Raw genomic sequence first — 24006 nt, 5'->3', positions numbered from 1 at the left:
GCTCTATAGTGGGGACTCCTTTTGTCTTACAAGGGCTAAATCAGGGGCTTGACCAATCAGAAGACGTATAAATCTACTATGGGGCTTACAGCGGTCAGTGACCTATGGCCAATCAAATTAGGACTAATTAACATATTTATTAATGGGAATCAATTATGTGTGAATCTTTATGGTACAAAAATATGTCTATGAATAGACATTTGTTTTATGAGACTGATAGTTAGTGTATTGAATAGTGTATTGAAGGCCTAGTAGTCGGCCATCAAACCCCTTCCCACATTCAACAACAACAATAGAAGTCATAGACTGGTATACAAAGTTATTCTCAACTTTTTTCCAAACATCTGTATCAGCTGGCTTCCCATGTTTGTTTGAACTTGTTCATGTGTTTCATTTATAATTAAATAAATAAATGGAAAACCCCAAAAGGATGTCTCTAAACAATATATCTAACACAATAAAACCATTAATTATGTATTCGTTAATGTTGATTACAAACAACTGCACATGTCGCGACTCTTTCATATTGACTTTTTCAAACTGTCGCAACAGTGGACCTACGATGTCAGAATTAGGAAAATTCCCTCATGCCACTTTGATAGCAATGAAACAGATCGGTATCACAAATATTGCGATGAAGTAATTGTAATTTCTGTGTACTTTGTATGTGTCAGATGGCAGGGGACACAATCTATAGAAGGCAACGTTATTAAATATCAAACGGTAAAGTCATTGGCGGAAGATCTACCACCAGGGACCGATCACGGTTAAATAGGTATGCATTTCATTGTATACCAGTCTATATAGACATCCAATCTTGTCATGAAAAATAATCTTGTAAGGATAAGTGGAATTAATACAAACTTATATGCCGCGGCGAAACATCATACCAAGATAATTGGAGTCTTTGTCAGAGCCATTTAACTAATCACTTTGTCAAACCTATCTAACAATCATTTATTGAAATAAATGACACAATCCAATATTTTTGTTTGAATTAGAATCATTTGTATTACTAATGCAGGAAAACGCCAGTAATTTTATCGTAACATAACAACGGAATTAGCGTTTACACAGACAATGAAGGAGCATCATGGGAAACTTCCCATCATTATCGCGAATGTCCAGTATCAGAATCACATGTCCTTTGTACGGAAATTGTCCATTGTCAATTGGAAATAGCTTTTTCCATCAACAAGCTTCGCTAAATGAAGTCAATGACATTTGTGGGCGAGCATTGGATAGCTGAAATAACAACAGGATTTGTATATATTGCGGTTAGTGTCTTGTTGCAGAGATCATTTTATATGATTGCTTCAAATGATACCACAAAGAGGGTCTATTGTTGTGTAGTAAACAATGGGGATTAATGCGGGTCTGTGTGGCAGACTTTAGGACATTTCAGTCAGCCCTTGTGTTATAGTTTAGCTGGTCAGGAAGAGGACAAGATAAATAGAAACTTGTACTTGTTTGTTTGTTAGATAGAGATACCTCAACCAGAGTGTAATTTGGTATTTGGTTACTCAATATCAATACCATCTTAGAGTAGGATGTTTGGTAGCCAGAAATATCTCAATAGCTGGTCAGTGTGATCAGGACCATGATAAATAGAATCTTATACTGGTTTGGTCAGTGTAAATGGATTTGTCAACCAAAGTTGATTTGTGTTTGTTTGGTCAGCGGCAGGAAATCAATTTCCTTTGATCCATATTGTATCACTTTTTTAACAAACTTACAGCATTAAGACATTAAAATTATTCTATGTCATGTGAATGGGGTTTTTGATTTTCAGTACAGCTGTGATTTTGAGTAAGTAGTGATAATTTTCCTATCCTGAAGTAGCCATTTAGCAGCTGAGTAATCATCTTATGAATTATGTGTTAATAGGAGTGATCATCTACCTATTGAGATCTGACAGGGATCATAAATGAAACTGATAATATGAATGGACATCCATGACACAGGGATCTGAGAACTGGCTTGACATGAAATGACATCTATGCCACAGGAACCTGAGAACTGGTTTAACACGAAGGGACATTTGTGACACAGGGACCCGAGATCTGGATAAACACAAGGCACATTTGTGACACAGGGACCTGAGAACTGGATTAACACGAAGGGACATCTATGACACAGGGATCTCAGAATTGGCTTGACATGAAAAGAAATTTGTGACACAAGGGTCAGAGAACTTGCTTGACACACAGGAATAGCAGGACTACTGACCTGAAAGCAGGCTTGACATTAAAGGTATCTCTGAATCATATTTGTGTCACAGGGACCTAAGAACTGGCTTGATTTCTTGATTTATTGACATATCAGGGATGTTCGTGTAACAGGGACATACAAATTAGCTTGACATTGCTGGGACATTTGAATCACAGGGATCTGAGAACAGGTTGACATTAGAGATATCTATTTCACAGGGACCAAAGAACAGCTAGAATTAACTTTAATGTAAAGAATATCTTAGCCATGACCTTGAAATCAGATAATTGCAGTTTCTTGAATAAATTGTAAACAGGATCTCAGTGCTATCATCAGTTAGTTTACCTTAATAGAATATAGTTGTAGCCTAGAGTCAAACAAATCTACATATTCTATTGTTTAACACCAGCAACACATAACATCAGAATACACATACATCAATATCACCGTAAAATACAGAAACAAATTCCATGGATTAGAATAATTAATGAATAAAACATATCTACTTCACATAACAGTAGTTAATTAACAAAACATCTCTTTATTTGTTCATCCCTCGACTCAAACCTGTAATAATTTCAACACAAGAGTACGATAAATTATTAATCCACTAGAGGATCTAGCCCGCTGTAACCTCGCTCTATCTGGGGCGAATCTATAACTCGTTATTCATCGTGACATTAGTCAACTAATTGACTTAGTTAATTGAGCTGGTGCAAATAGCATTGCCATATTTGGTCAATACATCTATCATGTGATATCACACAATTGCATGACGTTACACGGAATACAGATCAAATGCGACTTCATTGTTTGGCTTGAGTTGTGTGTGTTCATCCAGAAATGACCAGCGTTACACCGTAATTAAACTGTCGGTCGTTATACACAAATAGATCAACGTATCGATGTTTATGACACAGCCACGTTGCTTTTTTAAAGATGAAATCTACTGATTTGTCGATGGAATAAATTGATTAATGCCTAGACAAGTGAAACAGGATATACAATAATTCAACCAGCAGAATAAATGCACCCTTGCCGACAGTTTGTGACTCAGTTGGCGGTAAATCATTGGTAAACATTTATCATAATTTGCCTCACTAAAGTTTATGATCTCAGAAGATTATTGTAATTATATCATTATGATAATTCATTCAATTAACTACATAATGAGTGTTTCCATTCTAATGAGGAAAAAATGAAATCTATTTTAACCTAACTTCAACATATGACAATTTGATATCATTTTTAGCAATGATTAGTTCACAATATGAATAACCTACTATGGTATGTATATTAAAATGCATGGTCTTCTTAGGGGCCTGTTATATGCCCAAAAGGCCACTGAAAAAGTCATGGATAGCAACATTTTTCATATTCCAAATGGATTTTTTCAGAATTTTTTTTATTAAAATTCCCAAAATATGGAGCTTACTCCAGGGAATTATTTCTGTTCCCAATTTAGCAATTGTGTTGCCCAAAAAGTAAAAAAAGGTCCTTTCCCAATTCAGCCAGAAAAGCCTCGATCTGCAATCAAATCCTCCAATTAACATTTTCAATTACAAAAGTTTATTGCCCTCTAAATCAATTGTATCAATTAACACTATTAGTGTTTTTGAAATAGATTTGAAATATGATTTAATAGTGATTGACAGATATCATATCCTGTTACAATTTAATGAAACATATCTGTTTCAATTTGAATTATGTGTGACATGTGTCAAGTTATCCTGACTGAGTTTGGTGGATGAATACATTTCAAACCGAAAGAAATCATTGAGTGGTTACATTTCATTAAACCTGTATATATCAGTAACCTACACAGGTATTTGATACTCCAGGTTACATTTCATTTATGAAGTCAACAAACCTGCCAATCCAGTAACCAATACTTCTCTGAACCAAAATCTCCACATGCTATCTAACCACAAGGTAACATATAAAATATCAAGTTCTTTGTAAGTTGTCCGTATATAGACATGTTTGCGTGACTCAACGATTCAAAGGGAACATATTGGATTAAACATTCCCATATATTTAATTTGGTTTGTTTTTCACTTCCTATATACAAGCTACAGTCATTTAATGATTATGACATGCCAGTTTATGATGGTAATAAAAAAGTCAGAGTATCTGGAGAAAAAACCACAGTGTACTTGGCAGCTGGCCGATAAAGGCTTTCAGCACTGTACATTGACATGGAGGGCTAATGTGGCAGACAGTCAAAATTTTGTTTCTCGAATTCAAAGTTCATCGATAGGCCATTATATTAATGTAGAATTGTCAATATTTACATATCTATCTACAGTTTCAGAATATAATAAGATTAACACAATATGAACAGCAATTAAAATGCATAGCCAAAAATTAATGATCACAGGAGAAATTGCCAGCAACAAAATTTCCCAAATAACATGATAAATATGAAGAGTTGAGAAAATTTTGCTTACAGTTTCTTAAACTCGGGCGTTTGGATATTATTAAATATCAAGGGCAGGCAACATGGGTACAAAATCGTTTAACTATTTGATCATTTGTTGTCAATTTGTCAAGCGAATAACTACTGCATAAATATAGCAAATGAGCTACAAAAAACATGGATTTTCAAAGCCTTCAAGCAAAATTTACACTTCAACGAAACTCAAGAGTCACCTTACCAACATAATGTATGATAAAAATAAAGGTGAGTTCTATTTGCTGTCAACAATATCAGGGAAATATTCGATAATCATATGCTTTTAATCTCTGAATAGATTTCTAGACAATTATTTCAACTTAAATTCAGTTTAAAAGGCGAAGGAAGAAAAACGATTTCAGCTTTATTAAAAGTTAAAACCAGCGACTTCAATCATCTTCCGAAAAAAAGAGCTCAATTAATTCATAACATTTTAAAGGAATCACATATTATTATTCTCAATATCATGTAACAATCTCCTGTTGATGATTTTATATTTTCCTATACATTTTCTAGTAGACATATTTATGACACACTTATATGATTCATAAGCGACTTAAACATCTTAGCTAGTCTGCAAGGCTACAGTATACATATAAAGTACTACATTTGCCTACATAAAATACCTTTCCCTTATTTGATGTCCCCCAAAACTATTCATCTTAAATATTAGCAGCACATCATACAATCATACTTTTTTCTAAGGTTTTAACCTTGAGTACATCAATCTACGGCTGAGGATAAAATGTGGCAATCAATCAAAACAGTCGTCAAATTAAATAGGCCAAACATTTTTTAAATTATGAAAATCAAAATTAATCTTTGTTTTACAATGACTATATATGGATATTATACTAAATTTTTATTGTTTAAAACAATATTTTCAGTACTGAAACTCTTCTTGTTACCCCAACCAGTGCCCTGTTTGATACCATTTTATGAACAACAGATACTCATTAAGATAATTACAGTAATTAAAAAGAGACTTATGTAAAACCTACCTCTTTTATCATATCTGAAAATCACTGTCCTGAAATGCGTCTTATATCAAACGGATGTCATCTATGTATGCTAACCGACTTGTATTATATGTGAAAATTACAGTCGTTAAATAAAGATGTCCGTATAACAAACGGATGTTGTATATGTTGTACCTACCTCTACTATTGAATATCCGACAGCGGCAATATGGGGACGCTCCAAGCACGAGATGATATATACATGACACACGATCACTTATTACTTCCTATGAAACTTACCACCCAGAAAATCGTCAACATCAAGTGGAGACAGCTCAGCCAAACAACTTATTAAACACAGATTTGGTTTGAGTCACGCTTGGACTCACGATAACAAAATCAGGAGATTGGGCAGGAAGATAAACAAATAAATGGAGGTATATTTCCAGTAATTCATGAATAGAACTCATACATCCTGAGCCTTTATCATATCCGAAAACCTTCCAACAATTAAATTTACGGCCGATGAACAGGAAATGTCGCCTTTTAACATTATTATTAAAGCAAAGTTTGTATAATGTGACTATTAAATTATGATGATATGATTTCGTAAATGGATAGAGTCGCAAACATCACTAAAACACTCCTCAAATATCACCACTTGAGATTTTTTCAAATCAAGTTTCAATGATTAATTAGGTTTAGTGTAATGTCAATATGGTTTTTTTTTTGGTGTCGGTAGAAAATGAATCTGTGTTAGAATTGTCGAAACAGATGGACGGTACAAAAGATAGCTGCAAATTAGCATACGGTCCTAATTAGAAAATTCTTTTAATTGGTATGTACTCAAGTGACATATCACCATCTCTAAACAATCAAAATGATGCGATGGCCGCCATCACACATCTGCCAGCAGGTGCAGGAGCTAAAATGTCAGGTCTTTTGGGAGAAAAATACATTTGCTTTGGACCGTATTGGAGATGTACTGGTGGTGTCCGCGATTGCTTATCTACAAAAATTAGTTTAACACGGTACATTTCATCTCGCAGACCAACGTTGCAAATTGGCCTCTTTTGAAAAAATTAACATTGATGACGTATGATGGTGAATTGAACTCAACATCCACTGCAACAACAATGATCAAATTCTCATCTAGAAATTTTCAAAAAATTATAAGGAAGATGATTGATAAGAAATATTACAACATAAATGCAGTGATCGTGAGGATCTTGATTTCCACGAACTAGCCGCAAGGCAATTTCATTTGACAAGATTAAGGTACTGGTTGTTTTATCAGTGCAGTTACATGTAGCCTAACTAATTATGTGGTTATTTTATCATACTGTTAAAACATGAAACTCAAAGATGATTTGTCTAGATATGAAACAATCCCTGTGTACACTTCAGACCTTTTAGTACCCCAATACATTTATTTTACACAATATTTTACCATAATTAGTATTTGCAAATGAAAGAACAAATCATTGAAAAAAGTAAAATTTTCTTCATTTGTGTAATTTTTTTTTTTTTTAAATGCGATATTTTAAGTGACAAGTACGATAATACAATCAATATTGTTATAATTGTCTTTGTTTTCCAGTGAAATATTGGTCCTTATCTTAATCTACGATCAGTGTTATCAGCACATTGTGTGCGTTTCGTGTCGCTCAAGTCCACTAAGTTGGCGCTCTCTCTTTGTGTATCATAGCCCTTGGTAATTGGCTCTGAAACACGTTTTTTTTATTCTACGAGCGAAAACAAAAGATTAAAACATCCGATGAAGCCATTTCTGATGTTCAAATGAAGCAGAAACATTGTCGGACACCGTTTTATTGTTTGAGCGGTTTTGTAGTACAATGGAAATATTGATAAACGAACACACTATGGTTAAACGCGAATTTACAACACGGAAATAAAAATACTATATCAATGAAATATTGATGCTGTGCAGATATTTCGTGTTTTACTGCCAATATAAATCCATATATTGTGCTGTAATAATAAGTCTGCTCTTTTATCAAGATCAATATTTTCTTGTTCTCTTCACAAATACATTCACTACATTTATCACTGTCTATGATATCCCAGTCAAATTTGTTTAAATTTCTAGAACTTTTTTTATAGCTTATGGTAAAATAAAACAATTAAATTCTACAGGCTAAGTAGGTGAAAGAAAGTCAAAGAATACAGAGAAAAAACACCAACCTACAGTAACTGTACTTGTTTTTCGTAACATTTATCACTGTCTATGATATCCCAGTCAAATTTGTTTAAATTTCTAGAACTTTTTTTATAGCTTATGGTAAAATAAAACAACTAAATTCTACAGGCTAAGTAGGTGAAAGAAAGTCAAAGAATACAGAGAAAAAACACCAACCTACAGTAACTGTACTTGTTTTTCGTAACAGCAACTAAACAGCTTTCGTCATTTGATGATGTGCTAAATATTCAGTGTGGAAGAAACCAGAGGTCGCTGTAGAATAACCATCACCCTACTATCAGTATCTCTAAGCAACTGCATGACCAACTCCCTTAAGGCCTCATGTAGACTTGTGTCTATGATTTTGAAGGCTATAGTTGTAAAATTTTGAAAACTTTACATTGCTTGCATTCTGCCACAATACCCCCTCAGTGATAGAAAGAATCAATGACACATCGACAAAGTGTTAGAATCCACCACATACTCCATTAAAAGAAATGACATGCTGATACAGATGTGGATAATGTTTTAAATACCATCAAAAGTACATCAAACCCTAGTAACTTTATTGAGTTAAATCGGCAGAAAAGCTCAGTAACAATATTAGAATCACACAATTCTGGGAGTGGAATACTACTGCAAACAGGAGAAAATGTCAAAATAAACATTCATTAAAAACCAACAAATACATGTACCGTTTCTTTTCAATCAAAAACCTTTTCCTAAATTGTTTTGAACTTTTGACTGAAAGTACTCTGACACATTTGAACAGACACTTGGCCAGTGTATGGTGAGGAAGCAGACGCTCACCTGCCACTACTTTTTCATACATTCATTTCAAATCCATGTAGTAAATGCTGAAGCATTAAATGTTTTGACTAGTTGAATATCTATCAGATCCCAGAATATGCCTGGACAACTTAACTGATATGTCAAATAGCGCCTACATCTCCTGTGTCTAAGTGTATCTTTCGAAACAAAACTTCAACAATTCCAACCAATCCCAACTTGTTTTCCAACACAGACTTTTATTTATATACTTGTACCAAAACAATCTGGAAAGCTTATTGACTATCCTAAAACTTTTGAAAGTGTTGCCGTTGGTGTAAATGGTCCCGCATCGGCCATTAACAAGGGCGGCACCATTCTGCATACTTGCTGGTGGCTGATGGCCAACCGAGCGCTCCTGATACATATTACAAGAAATGAAACCCCGGCACATGGGCAAGATCCCGTCTTACTTTTCTTAATTACATAAGACAGCATGCTGCCGTTCGAAATGAAGTCTGGTAAAAAAAAAATTGAAAAATATCACACTGTGGGTTTTATGAACTCAAATTAATGTTCTGAAACATACCTATCTGGTGCAATCATTTTAAAATGTGCACTGCTTTTAAGTTTCTGGTATTTAAAACGAATCCAAACTTTTTAATGCACTGCCTGATCTAGTTATCTTTATAAGTTAGCTATATTTAAAGTCAACCACCGTTTGCATCACCACCTTGACCTTTGACCCTTGCATCACATGCAGAGTTTTGAATCTTCAAATTTGGTTTTGAAAGTTGCACATCTGCTAAGCATGGAACCTTCTATCTTGTGTTATTCTTGCTGTTTTCCACAAGGATTTGCAATTATCCTTAACCAAAAGTCGTTATTTGATAACTTTACAAAGAATGAACTTTTTCGATAGATACTCATTCTAGAATAAAATATATTCATAATGTATTTTAAGAAGGAACATAAAAGCGCTTTCTCTCATAGATTTTTTTTAAGTTCTTCATTTGAGAGTCAATAATTGTCTACCAAGGGTCATAAATGATTTCCATGTGTTTGTGGTGTGAATGTGAGTTCTCATTATGTGATGTACATGCCATTCCTCAGTGGTTCATGTTACGAATTGAAAAGTCGTCGTTTATATCCAATCATCATCAAACACATTTTATGCTTTATTTTCTTTTTATAAAAAAAAATTCATGCCTATACAGTAGATGTGATTACAAGCTATAAGCTACTAAAAAATCAGCATACAAGCTTTCTATTTTCTATGGTATGTGTCTAATTTGGTGATAGAATGTTTAGGTAATCTCCTCAAATAACTAATACCTCCATAGTGCCAAAGTACCAAGGTATATGACACCCAAGTTGCTGAAGTACTTACTATTCTTGCTTTGAGCTACATTTAGGAGCAAATCTTATAGCCTATTCCTTATTTCTGTTGCTGAATTTGCAATGGCAATGAGAGCAACATCCCTTCAGGTGCTGCAATCTCGTACCTAAAGTCTATTTTTCCTCATTTATTGTTCTGAAGTAACCATGGAGTCCATTTCTCATTTTATATAACTCAGGTCTTCTAACAAAAGGTCTGTTTTGTTTTCTATTAATTGTTTATGAAATCTCTTCTCTGAGTTAATACTGTTGGTTTATTTTGTAATTCTGTATGCATGACACCAGTGCACTATTGCAGTACTAGACAAATTATCAAGTATTTGATAGTTTAGAAATCTTGCTTGTTTAAATAGAAGTGCTGTCATATACAATGTATTGTAAGTTTTTGCCTATAAATCTCTTCCAAGTTGTTCATGCACTTAAAGGCTCTTGATCAAGTATCATCAAAGTCAGATTTGCCACATGTATGTAATAATGATCCAATATCTTGTAGACTCCCACAGCTAAATATACATGAACACCATTTACCAAAATCAAATTACCTTGTTTTCTGGCACAAGAGATTGAGAAAATTAAATTTAAATTTCTAAAACATTAAAAAAAATCTCCACAACGATGACTAAAGCTCATAAATGTGTACGCTGCCTTTTGAAATCTCCATAAAATTTTTCCATGAAAGTGTTGATCAATTAGGACCAGGGCCGTATGGGCCTAGAAGTGTCATATTTCTCAACTTGATCTCCTAAAACACTGGTCACATATGAGTCTGCCAGTTTAAGTGCCTGTTGTTGATCAAAACATTTTAGAAAGACTGACTTTCAGCCTCCCTGAGTACTGTCAATCACAACATACTCAGATTCTCTCTAAAGTTCAGTCTATACCGTTAGTATCACTTCAGTGTAAGTATTACATCGTAGATGGTCAATCCATCTACTACTTAATCAGATATAAATCCACTCATGCCTTTTTCATAAAGGTTTGTATGTATACATAGTATCAAGTATACATCTGTTTCAATAAAACTATGACAGTTGGTAGGGATACATTCTACAATATTTATTTGTGTATCATAATCCAGATTTGCAGAGATGGTAGAATGCAAGTGGCTTTAACGATCTGGCCACTGCAGCCAAGAGGTAGATTGTAAAATGTCAGACACAGGTAGATTGTAAAATGTCAGACACCTTAACCACTTAGCCAACATGACCCACAGATGAAGGAACTAACACCGAGGACCGAAAGAGAGACATCTAGTGGTAAAATGTTGGATAACTTAACCATTTGGCAACTACATTTCTGGGACGGAAGGGGACGTTAAGTGGTAAATGTCCGAACACCTTAACCACTTAGCCACCATGACCCACAGACAAAGGAACTAGTAGTAAAATATCAAACACCTTAACCACTTAGCCATCACAATCCTTTCTCTTGACATGCACTTCCAGTAAATTTAACATGTCGGAAAAACTTCATCCATTTATATTTTTGTTTTATGTCATTTCAGTACCGTGATTTACTGTTCAGTAACTGCACTCTGTAATACTCATAAGACAAGACAAACGACTACACTCCCAGCATAAACCACTGTTATAAAAACTTTCACGGAGGCCATCAATCTCTGCTTCATTAACTTTGAGCCTTCATGAGCTCAAGCTTGTCAATTAAAAAGCAAATGGCAGCAACTCCTACGTAATGTACGGGTTAGGGCCTTGAAATATTTATAAGACAAATCTTCGCCCTGTTCGACATGGTGTTAATCCGTCATGTATCTTTTCTTGAGCAAAAGAACAACATTTATTACTGCTGTTTTGATGGTGTGAATCGAGAGAAGATGTATTCCGACAAACTCATGTTTTATTAATTTGACACCTATAAAAAATCTATTACTTAATCATTTTCCTTTTTTTTTTCTTTTTAAATTTTATTTAACAAGAAATTTGCATCACGTAATCTTTGAACCCTTAACCCATCCATAAAGAAAGTTCAAAGAAACACTAAAACAAACAGTTAAAACTCTATCTTTACGAAATCCTGAGTGAAAATTATGCTTTTAATATGTTTTTCCGCACTTATCGTGCATTTAATAACTCTTGCGAATCGATGCACCATCTCATTTCGTTGTTCGCTTGAAGTTATAAATATATCAGTTAAGTACACATAATATCAACCATCTTAATTTTTAAACATGCTGGAATGAGCATTATCTAGTTTACGTAATACTTATTACAGCTTTTGTTAATTTCCATAACATGTAACTGTTCAAGTGCTTAAAGCCATCACGGCTAATCATAAAGGGAACTAAATTCTCTTAGGCACAGCTGAAAAGAATTAGGGAATATATTTCCGGGGTAATTTCCTATAAACAATTGAATTAAGGTAAGAATCTACTTACTTCATTTCCCATGTGTAAACTCGAGCTATTTCAGAGATCCTGGATGTATTAAAGGGATACAAGTTGGATTTTATATTAAAGGCACGCAAGTCAGGAATTTGTTAAAAAGGGAGATAATCTAGGTTTTTATGTGAAAGGAACACCCACTCAGTTTTTGAGATGTGATGTATAGTGACATTACCATTATTCATTGGAATATTGATAGCTTTGGCTTGTTTTGTCAAGCAAATGTTTTGTCATTTCCACATTTCCACATAGCTAGATTTTTGATTTTTAAATCTACAATGAATCTTTTGCCGATATGTACTCCTTGGTAACTCAAATAAAGATTTTTTGACTAGTTCATAATGTAATGGAAAGTAAAGGTAAAATTACGCAAGCAAATACAATTTGAAAAGTAAGCATCTTGGAGTAGTTCAAGAAAATGTTTTCCTACATAATATTTGAACATGTTGAATACCAAATCCGCCTAACAGTACTTTTATTCTTGACCGATATTATCCCCAATAGATTTGGCTTAAGTTTCTACCTATAACTCAAATAAACTAATCCTTGAGATGTTGTTTTCATCACTGAGGGTTCTGCCTATTCATATCAATTCTATGTAAATAATCTAAATTGAAAACCCAAAATAAATATTAGTAATGTTTATCGGTGTCACGCAACTTCAATGATAGACTTTGACCAGTAGGATCCATCTCGGAGTGTTTGAGTGAAGGATTAAAAACTGTAGAGATTTTAGCTACTGATTTCACGTTAATTGTTGACAGTTAAATTATATCATAAACACAATTCAATGTACTGTCCATTCATATGGTCATCTGAATGGCTTCTCGAGGAAAATATTGACCCTAGGAAGTGACCAGTTGTCGGAATCATAAATACACTCTCATTCATGGCCTTTTGTAGTCGTATTGACGGGCTGAAACACCTTAAGCTAGATTTCATCGCCTCATGTTACAAAAACTCATTCACCGTGAAAAGAAATTCTTTTTCTAACTACATTAATGTGGTGTGGTCAGTTCATAAAATGTCTGCCCATGTGACAAAGTGACAGATGACCACCATTGAGACGAGTTTGACGACCTTCACACCGAATATTGATCAGCTCCCAAATAGCACACCAGCGGCTTTGACCAGAGCTCAGTATCTCATTCCTGACTACGTCCTCATTAAACGGTCCACTATAATTGGCCGATATCGCTGACGGTTGGTGATAAGGGACCTGACATAAAATACAACAAACCTTTTGTCAGCGACAGTAATATCTCTAATCCGATTGTACACTGAGTCTGTCATCAGATCAACACACTTGGACAGATAATAGCTTTACCTCGTTATTTTCATTCTCATGCAATCAGCACAAACGTACATTTCTGTTGATCATTTCACATCGATGTAATCCTTGATATAAGCCGTAATCTCACACCTGTGAAAAAATACCCACACACTCCAGACCCGGAGGCTGCACTTGAACCAATCTGTACTTTCCATAGACATAATTACTACAAAAAGTTGTGATTTTCACAGACCTCAAATCTAAAGAAAGATCCCTTCAGTACTTTCTGGGAAATAGCGGGTAACAAACTTTTAACTATCAAAATCCAAGATGGCCGCCAGTCGGCCATCTTGTTGACTGATTGGTCCCAAAATGCAATATGCACAACTAGGGCCCTAGGAGAACCAACATATGTAATTTGAGAAAGATCCCTTAAGTACTTTCTGAGAAATAGCGGTAACAAACTTTAACTATCAAAATCCAAGATGGCCGCCAGTCGGCCATCTTGTTGACCGATTGGTCCCAAAATGCAATATGCACAACTAGGGCCCTAGGAGAACCAACATATGAAATTTGAGAAAGATCCCTTCAAAACTTTCTGAGAAATAGCGGTAACAAACTTTAACTATCAAAATCCAAGATGGCCGCCAGTCGGCCATCTTGTTGACCGATTGGTCCCAAAATGCAATATGCACAACTAGGGCCCTAGGGGAACCTACATGTGAAATTTGAGACAGATCCCTTAAGTACTTTCTGAGAAATAGCGGTAACAAACTTTAACTATCAAAATCCAAGATGGCCGCCAGTCGGCCATCTTGTTGACTGATTGGTCCCAAAATGCAATATGCACAACTAGGGCCCTAGGAGAACCAACATATGAAATTTGAGAAAGATCCCTTCAAAACTTTCTGAGAAATAGCGGTAACAAACTTTAACTATCAAAATCCAAGATGGCCGCCAGTCGGCCATCTTGTTGACCGATTGGTCCCAAAATGCAATATGCACAACTAGGGCCCTAGGGGAACCTACATGTGAAATTTGAGAAAGCTCCCTTCTGTACTTTCTGAGAAATAGGGCCCTAGGAGAACCAACATTTCAAAACTTCTGATTAATATCAAATCAGATGCGCCGTTCTGTGACGAGGTCCAAAATGCAATTGCAGGGCCCACCTCAAATCTGATCCGCAGTCGGCATCTTGTTGACGATTGGTCCAAATGAATAGCACAACTAGGCCCTGGGGACCTACATGACTGTCCAATCAGAGATTCCGACGCGGAGGCTCCGATTTGATACTTGAAAAAAGTTGTGATTTCACAGACCCAAGAAGACTGGATTCCAGGCTCCGATTTCTTGAACGAAGGTGCAGACTTAAGTCAAAACTGAAGTTTTTTTCCTTATGTAACTTATATGAAAATTTATGACTTACAGGTAAGTCAGTTTTTGACTTAAGTTTGTTTATAGAAATCTAGGCCAGGTATCTGAGTTGATCTGATTTTCAAAATTAAACTTCTGAAAATCATATTACTATTCTGTTCTTATTCAGTTTATTTTGTATTTTTTTTCCCTGTAAATAGACATATGCCACTGGTTTTAGTAGTGAAAAATCTGGAGTGACCAGAGAAAAACCACCAACCTATGGTCAGTATACCAGCAACCTAGAGGAGAAGGGCTAGATTGTCATGAAGACATCTTAAACCATTTGACTCCTGTATTTGTTTGTTTGGTACAGAAGTTCTGAACTTAAAATTTTGGATGGTCATTTTTGTATCTGATCAACCCTATGTTTTGTTTAGAAAATATTGAAAAGAAGTCAAGAATAACATTTACCTCTAAATGTTTAAATCCTGGCTACTGTATCAAGATAAGATGACTTATTTTTAAATTACATAGTCTTTGAAGGTGCTCAACCTCTAGAATTAAAATTAATTGAAATTCCAACCAGGTCAAAGAAAAAAATATGACACAATCTGATAGAGAAAGATAGCCATCAGGATGATGATAATTAGAGCTACGGAGGATTTGTTTTCTAGTCTACTTCAAGTGTGCTTCATACGATTCTACAAGTGGACTGGCTTTTGGTAGACGTACCATTAGCGTCCTGGAAGTCTTTCTTCTTTTAAGACTTATGGAGTTTAGTCTAACAAACATTATAAATCTGGGTCGGTGAAATTAGAGTAATCCTCATATGATGATGGTTATATTGGATATAGGAAAATGTGACTTATTTTGCTACGTATCCAAATCTACTACAAGTTGAATGCATAAAATGTCAGCTGTGGTACCAAAATCTGCCACAAAACTTGATCCAAATATTTTCAAAATCATCTGTTTAATTTTTTTCAGAGTTTGTAAAATAACTTGAATTCCAAATATTCAAATTAAATGTGCCTTGTACATGTAAACAACAAATTAACTTTTTACATGAAAATGTCTGTTTCCATTCTGAATAATTTTACCTCCATGCTGTTTAACTGGAATTTACAACAACTATTTCAAGGAACCGGAAATGTATGTATAGACATAAAGTCAAAGCAAGAGTGTCATATTCCTGTTTAACGTGAATCTATACATAGTCCTTTGAAACATACTTCCTACTTAATAAAGGGTGTTTGAACATTCATTGCCGAACAATCCTTCCTATTTTAGTTTTACAGATTACAAGGCATGACTTACCGTTAGCTCGTAGTGTTTTTCACCTAGTCCTCACATACACGCCGACAGCATCCCTGTTGGAAAGAAAACATGCTACAATAAACATTCATTGGCAAAAAACTGCATTCTTATCACATTTTCTTACACAATAAACACTTGTTATGCACTAGAGCCCAGCCGCGGGTATTAAAATACAGATTTGAAAAGATGTGTTATCGTCAGGAGTTTTCTAATATCGCAAGCAAATCAATGTCTCAACTGCGTTTCGCTTCATCTTAATCTACAAGGAACCTTGAATGAGCCTGATTAAAATAGACAGTTTCAATAGACATCAAGGTCATTCAAAATGGCTGTTGAAGCATCACAGTTTTATTTGTTCCGAACATCACAAAGACAAGTTAAAAATTATTTGGATATCAAATGAATGCAATAAAGGTTTGAATATAAACATGAAATTATATACCTTTTTAGTGACAAAAGAATAAAAATTCATGTGTTCAATATTTAATCTGGTACCTTAGGCATTGAATGACCTTGGGCACACTTAAAATGTCCTCTAATTTACAACTTTCTTAAAAAAATGTCAACATGACCACAAATTTGAAATGAATGCAAAAGGAAAGATTAACGGAAAGGAAGAAAGACAAAAAGGATGAAAGGGAAATAGTAACATCGACTTGTGGAATGAAATCATACTTTCTTGGTTTTGTAAGAAAATGAACTTCATAAATCATAATCAGATAGGATAATTTAGAGAAATGTTGATCACACTGCTGCAACTATTGTCAAATTAACACCTTTGTCTTAATTAATTGCTTCAAAACTTCATCACAGTGGTTACAAATTGCAGAATCTATACCATAAGCAAAAATTACTTTCACAAATAGAATAATTAAACAGTTCTATATAAAATGTGAGTGGTCCTTACTACATCCATCAGATGCATGTTTCTTCCATAAACAACCAAGTGTTATCAAAAAAATGTCTTCTTATTTAAACTTGATGAGAAATTGAAACCAAATAAATCTAAATGTATACAAGATTTGAACTGGTTTATGAAGAACATTAGTATCTTCCAAGGTTTCTATGACTTCAAAGCGTCACCAGGGAAATTAGTCTTGTAGGAACCATCCAACATTTAAAACTCTACGCCTCAAATGTGTTCACGATCCAACTGCGTCATTACGTAATATCAATTTATCACTCGGCACGATTCACACTCTCTGTATGCGATTATGAATTTTTAATGACAAACATCATATAATGTTCAGTCACATGTAAAATTACTACCTGCTTGTAAAACAAAATGTTTGTCGTAAAAATAACTTGTACAATAGAATATCATTTTATTGTTGCAGGTTTGCTTTAATCAAAGCATTAACCACAAGAATAAACTTAGTTCTCTGAAATTGTTATGTTAGTTTGACTATTGTCATTATTTTTAATTGCACAAACTACAATCAAAGGAGAACACTGACAATTAAATCTAGAACAGAGTCAGCACCAAAACACAACTTTAAGTCCCCAAACTGCTGCAGGAAACCACAACTGTAACTTCAACTTTCAATAAAACAATTTGGCAAATTACAGTATGCAATGAGTTGTATTGTACAGGCATTGTCTAAAGAGCTCATGCAATTGACCTATTTTTTTTCTTATATGTAGGTCAATGTTTACATAAAAATAGATTAGTGACCTAATTTTGGTACATGACACATACATTTCACCTTTGTGAGCATATAATGTAAGTATACCAAATATTGTTAAGATCAAAGTGTAGGAAATGGAACCAGACAAGCTAACCTCCTTTGGTAAACGTTAAAGGCAAAAAATTGACATACATGAGTCACAGTAACCTACTTTAGGTACATCTGACAATTAAAGAGCGCTTGCTGTACGTATTAAATCTGCATGCATACAGTGACCAAATTAGGAAGTGACATGAACAAGATGTACTACTATGTTTGGAAGGATGAATGGGTCTAAAAGTATCAAAATGTCTATGTTAATTTATATAAAATTTTAACAAAATTTAAAGTCCACAATTCATCAAACAATGGGACGATGAAACAAACCTTATATCTGTCAAGTATGCCTGTGTGGTACCCACCAAGTGTTCGATCCTTATTTATATATTCAGTGTGTACACAAATAAATACAGATTTTAAGCTCTTTGGTAAACAGGAAGTTGCCACTCAGCCATGTTGATTTGGTTCAAAGTAAATATCAACAGATGATTGGCCGCTGAATGCATAATGTTACTCAAGCATGGTAGCAAAGTTACTTCCTGTTTACGATTTAAAATGTGTCAAAAGTAAATTTCTGGAAAATGGAATATAAGCACTCTAAATTTTACTTAATCCACCCCTGAAATTTTGTAATGGACTGGTCTATTCTTTGACTTGCAAGAATCTAAATGTGTCTTTAGGGGGAATGAGTTTCACTTAAGTTGTAAAAATGATCAAGTCATATATTCGTGGAAAGTCTAATAAATAATTGGCCTGATTTCCTACCACTTCAGTGTATTGGATAATAAAATATTACAATGATTTAGAATGCCTTAATGTCAAACATTGTAAAGACTAGGACCCCATGTGATAAAACAGTACAACCAATCATATTGGATTCTGGGACTAAACTTACAACAGCCAATCAGATGTGGTCTAGTCATTTGTCCTATCAATAAAATATGTCGGAGAATTACCAGTTATTGAGCATTTCACGTAACAGAAACAAATGCAGATATCAGAACAATTCATTTGCTTCATTGATTATTGATAAACCATTATGCACAAATACAGAAGCCAGACAGCCGACTATGTCCGTAGCTCGTATTTCTTTGGCACAGTCGAATCAATGTGCAATTGTTATAGTTTTGTAAGTAGCCATACGACTGGTGACATTGATATATTTAATACAAGGTTCATATTGATTCAGATCCTTATCATAGACATCTAGTCAGCATCATATTGCACAAGTCTTCTCCCTTATCTGAGGACAGCATGGAAACCAAGTAAAGGGCTGTCAAAGGGCCGTCTGCCAAGAGTAGGAGGAGCCAGGGCCAATTGTTAAGGGTGCTAGTGAACTGTGAACAAAGCACTTATGTTTTAAAGCTGCAGTCAAGGTATGAACAGATTTAAAAGTCCTTTATTTTAAGTTACATCCTAAATCATTTGTTTTTATTGATTCACCATTGTTCCAGTGTCAACACCAAAGCCATCTTATTGTTTTTATTTCTTGATAAATTCTGTTAAATAAGAATTCTAGTGCATTGAAAAACCAAACAGTTGTGTTTTGTTTATTTAACAGAAAAGACAAAAACAACATGATTTATGTGGTAGATTGTTCCATGCTCTTGATGTTGATGATGACAGAGCTCTCTGATCAGGCCTGCACCAGAGCCATGCAACTGGAAGTCATTACTCTGCAGCGACCAACTGTTGTCTGCCTAAGTACACATAATTGGACCAAACCAATCGTTACTTGCTGCTCATTTTCTTGTCAACTAAATCAAAGTGCCGTTATAGAGGCAGAAAAGCCATCTACATCAACTACATCAATCAGCGCAATAAAGGTGGGGTTCTATATATCTGAGAACTGCTGAGGCTAGTGGACCAACAGCAAGCCATCGACAAGGACTTCAAACTGCTTGGCTTGACGCACATTACCCAGGGGTATGATAATCATTGTCAATACATGATCATAGTAAGTTCATAAGGTTTATGGTAGTAAGGAACTCTTATAGTAAGGTTGTGGAAAGTCACACACCATAACACATGGTATCGCCAATGCTGTAATACTTTAGAACTGAACTTTGATGTATGTCTATGACAGCATTTTATTTATTTCTTTAAGAGGGAAGTGTGTAGGGGGAAGAACAAGGATGAGAGGAGGGAAGGGGAAGGGGGAGAGGGGAAGAGATCATTGGTCATTAAAAGTATAGCAATGTTGCAAAAGAAAACCTTTTCAGATGTCATTATAGAAAATAGTCTTTTTCCTCTCTTATTAAAAATCTAAGCTCTTATTTCATAAAAAATTCTTGAGAATTTAAAAAAAAATCTTAACCATTTGAATAAAGTATCAACTGATAAGCCAATAAGATGATGACAGGTCTGAAATATATGGATTCAGATATGGTTGTACATCATATGGCAAACAGTGGTATAAGGACAGTTGAGATGATTCTGCTGTTATTTGAACTAGCCTCTAATGGCCACTTGCCTATGGTTGCTAGACAACCATCCAGGTGTTGCAAGCTGTGCAACAATAGACCGGTTGCTGCGACTGGCCGATTAAACAATTGTTATTTTCCTCCATGGAGTGTCATATGTCCTTATTGCATGAGTGGTACACATCACACAGTCATCCTGTTCTCCTGAATCATTTCCTCTCCGCACACACGACCACGGTTACACAACAACAGGACTCCGACCTAATTGCAGACAGCTTCCAAGATTAATCACGACCCAGATCCATTTAACGTAACAGAAAACCCAACAAAACATTAAAATATGCGTTATTTATTTCCCGCTGATTGGGCAGCGGTATTGTTACAGGTATCAATGTCTTTTGACGGAGGTCTTTGTTCAACTTGTATGGAAACACAAGAGTCCAGGTGACTGTGACTTTAGTAGGTTTCATCGTGTCCTATTGATGCCGCGACTGACACTAACTGCCGTGTGAGTTGTTTGGGAGGAGGAGAGACGGAGGCCTTATCTCACCATATAATTAACAGGTATATGGCTTAAACGAGGATGAATCACAGGAAACAGATAACCCGATGGCTCCCTCCAGGATAAAACAAACAATGCAATGTTTATCTAATCCCCCTGTAACCATTATTTTTACAGATTTGATTTGAATTTCTTCAACACAAGCTTTTGTTAAGACGCTTTAACCATTCTCTCTATCTTTACAGATGAAATTTTAGTTTCATCATGAAATTTTAATTTCATCAACACATTGAAGTTTCTGTTTTTGCAATACATTTATCGCTAGTTGCTTTTGTCAATGTCTCTTAATAGGTACAGATCAAAATAAAAATTTTCAACACTATTGTTATTGTTTAAATGTTTTATCAAGAATTGTCTTTTCATGTATAGAATAAAACCTATTTTGTTTTTGCAAGATACTTAAGTTCTAAACAACATGTGTACAATTATTCCTGTGACAGAAATGAACAACATTAACATGAATTTATTATCTATACATTTCATTATTCACAAATTTTACTAACTAAAACAGACATGCATTCTAGATATTACACAAAATGACTGCCAAATTTGATTGTACTGAGCTGACTTGAATTTCTGCAAAGCTGTCTGAATGAATAAAATCAAATATTTTCTGTGTGTATTGCCAATTCAACTCAATCCAAGTGCCTTTATTCCAAACCTACTAATTGTTCCATATGTAAAGTACAGCCTCACTGTGGAGCTTTAGATCTATATGCCAATACACAGTCCTACAATTTATTTCAGTAACCATGGCAACGCTTCATTAGTGTTGTATGGCTATCCATATGTCTTAATTATGAATTTACTGTTTTATAAGCAGACGTGTAGCCATATATCAATGATCGGATCCCGTACCCATTCTGTAGGATGCTAGTGAGTGATATCTCTGAAATTATTAGATAATTCTTCATGTGTTGTAGACATTTTATGGTACAGATACCAAGAATAAAATGGTTTTGGTTGGGATGGAAGGAAGAATTATTAGGGAGTAGGGGGTGGATATGGGGGGGGGGGGTTAAATAATGTTAAAGGTCAGGTCTCCACAACATGTATATTGTGTGTATTTAATGGGCAATTCAGTTGTCTGAGACATTATAAGTCTTCTAAGAACCTGTTTACAAAGTCTATATACAGAATTATGGCTTCAGTATTGATATATCAGTGCCTCTATTATAATCAAATCACAGCAAATGCCTTCCATCAACAGACAAATACAGGCAGCATTTTATTTATTGTTACAAAAAATGGGGCACCCTTCCTTCATCAAGACAATCTTAACCACCCTCCATTAGAATAGACAATGGCAAGCTTCCCTCATCAGAACAAAGACAAAGACAACCTTCCCTCATCAGAGCAAAGACAACTTTCCCTCATCAGAACAAAGACAATGACAACCTTCCCTCACCAGAACAAAGACAAAGACAACCTTCCCTCATCAGAACATCAGAACAAAGACAAAGACAACCTTCCCTCACCAGAACAAAGACAAAGACAACCTTCCCTCATCAGAACAAAGACAAAGACAACCTTCCCTCATCAGAACAAAGACAAAGACAACCTTCCCTCATCAGAACAAAGACAAAGACAACCTTCCCTCATCAGAACAAAGACAAAGACAACCTTCCCTCATCAGAACAAAGACAAAGACAACCTTCCCTCATCAGAACATCAGAACAAAGACAAAGACAACCTTCCCTCATCAGAACATCAGAACAAAGACAAAGACAACCTTCCTCAAGACATCAAACAAGACAAAGACAACCTTCCCTCATCAGAACATCAGAACAAAGACAAAGACAACCTTCCTCATCAGAACAAGAACAAAGACAAAGACAACCTTCCCTCTCATCAGAACAAAGACAAAGACAACCTTCCCTCATCAGAACAAAGACAAAGACAACCTTCCCTCATCAGAACAAAGACAAAGACACAACCTTCCCTCATCAGAACAAAGACAAAGACAACCTTCCCTCATAGAACAAAGAAAACAAAGAACAACCTTCCCTCATCAGAACAAGACAAGACAACCTTCCCAGAACAAAGACAAAGACAACCTTCCCTCATCAGAACAAAGAAAAGACAACAACCCCTCATCAGAACAAAGACAAGACAACCTTCCCTCATCAGAACAAAGACAAAGACAACCTTCACTCATCAGAACATCAGAACAAAGACCATGACAACCTTCCCTCATCAGAACAAAGACAAAGACAACCTTCCCTCATCAGAACAAAGACAAAGACAACCTTCCCTCATCAGAACAAAGACAAAGGCAACCTTCCCTCATCAGAACAAAGACAAAGACAACCTTCCCTCATCAGAACAAAGACAAAGACAACCTTCCTCATCAGAACAAAGACAAAGACAACCTTCCTCATCAGAACAACAAAGACAACCTTCCCTCATCAGAACAAAGACAAAGACAACCTTCCCTCATCAGAACAAAGACAAAGACAACCTTCCCTCATCAGAACAAAGACAAAGAACAAAGACAAAGACAACTTCACTCATCAGAACAAAGACAAAGACAACTTTCTCTCTCATCAGAACAAAGACAAAGGCAACTTTCTCTCATCAGAACAAAGACAATGACAACCTTCCCTCATCAGAACAAAGACAAAGACAACCTTCCCTCATCAGAACAAAGACAACCTTCCCTCATCAGAACAAAGTCAATGGCAACCTTCCCTCATCAGAACAAAGACAATGACAACCTTCACTCAGAGAATCATAGATGATGACCATTAACTCACCTTCAACACAAAAGACAAGATCAAACATCCTTTCTTCAGATCGCAGACAAAGCAAACAATCACCTTTATTCATTAAAACGACAGAAACAACTTTTCTCTTTATCTGAACACAAAGACAACTTTTTTTCTTAAAACATGAATAATGCAAGTTCAATTAATCAAAACAAACAAAATAGAAATCCTTTAAGTATTGAACATGGGCA

The 24006-nt window shown here is 35.1% G+C and overlaps 2 protein-coding genes across 11 annotated transcripts in view; one reads left to right on the top strand and one right to left on the bottom strand.

Moving 5' to 3' along the window:
• The window catches only part of LOC138335949 (plexin-B-like), a 169364-nt gene that overhangs the window by 54816 nt on the left and 90542 nt on the right, over positions 1–24006 (bottom strand). For 7 of the 10 annotated variants that reach the window (XM_069285155.1, XM_069285154.1, XM_069285164.1 and 4 more), the window contains one exon: positions 16336–16388. The gene's annotated coding sequence lies outside the window, so the exon portion shown is untranslated. The other 3 variants (XM_069285158.1, XM_069285159.1, XM_069285160.1) reach the window with 3 other exon arrangements.
• On the top strand, positions 22351–23760 carry LOC138336650 (serine/arginine repetitive matrix protein 5-like). The gene has a single exon (XM_069286180.1). It carries the CDS (start codon positions 22351–22353, stop codon positions 23758–23760), a length of 1410 nt encoding a protein of 469 aa, XP_069142281.1.

The sequence above is a fragment of the Argopecten irradians genome, chromosome 12, assembly GCF_041381155.1.
Source record: "Argopecten irradians isolate NY chromosome 12, Ai_NY, whole genome shotgun sequence".
Classification (NCBI taxonomy): Eukaryota; Metazoa; Mollusca; class Bivalvia; order Pectinida; family Pectinidae; genus Argopecten; species Argopecten irradians.
This window is presented reverse-complemented; position numbering and strand designations above follow the sequence as displayed.

Coding starts and splice junctions, on each gene's coding strand:
- LOC138336650 (XM_069286180.1), top strand. CDS start 22,351: ATGGCAAGCTTCCCTCATCAGAACAAAGACAAAGACAACCTTCCCTCA.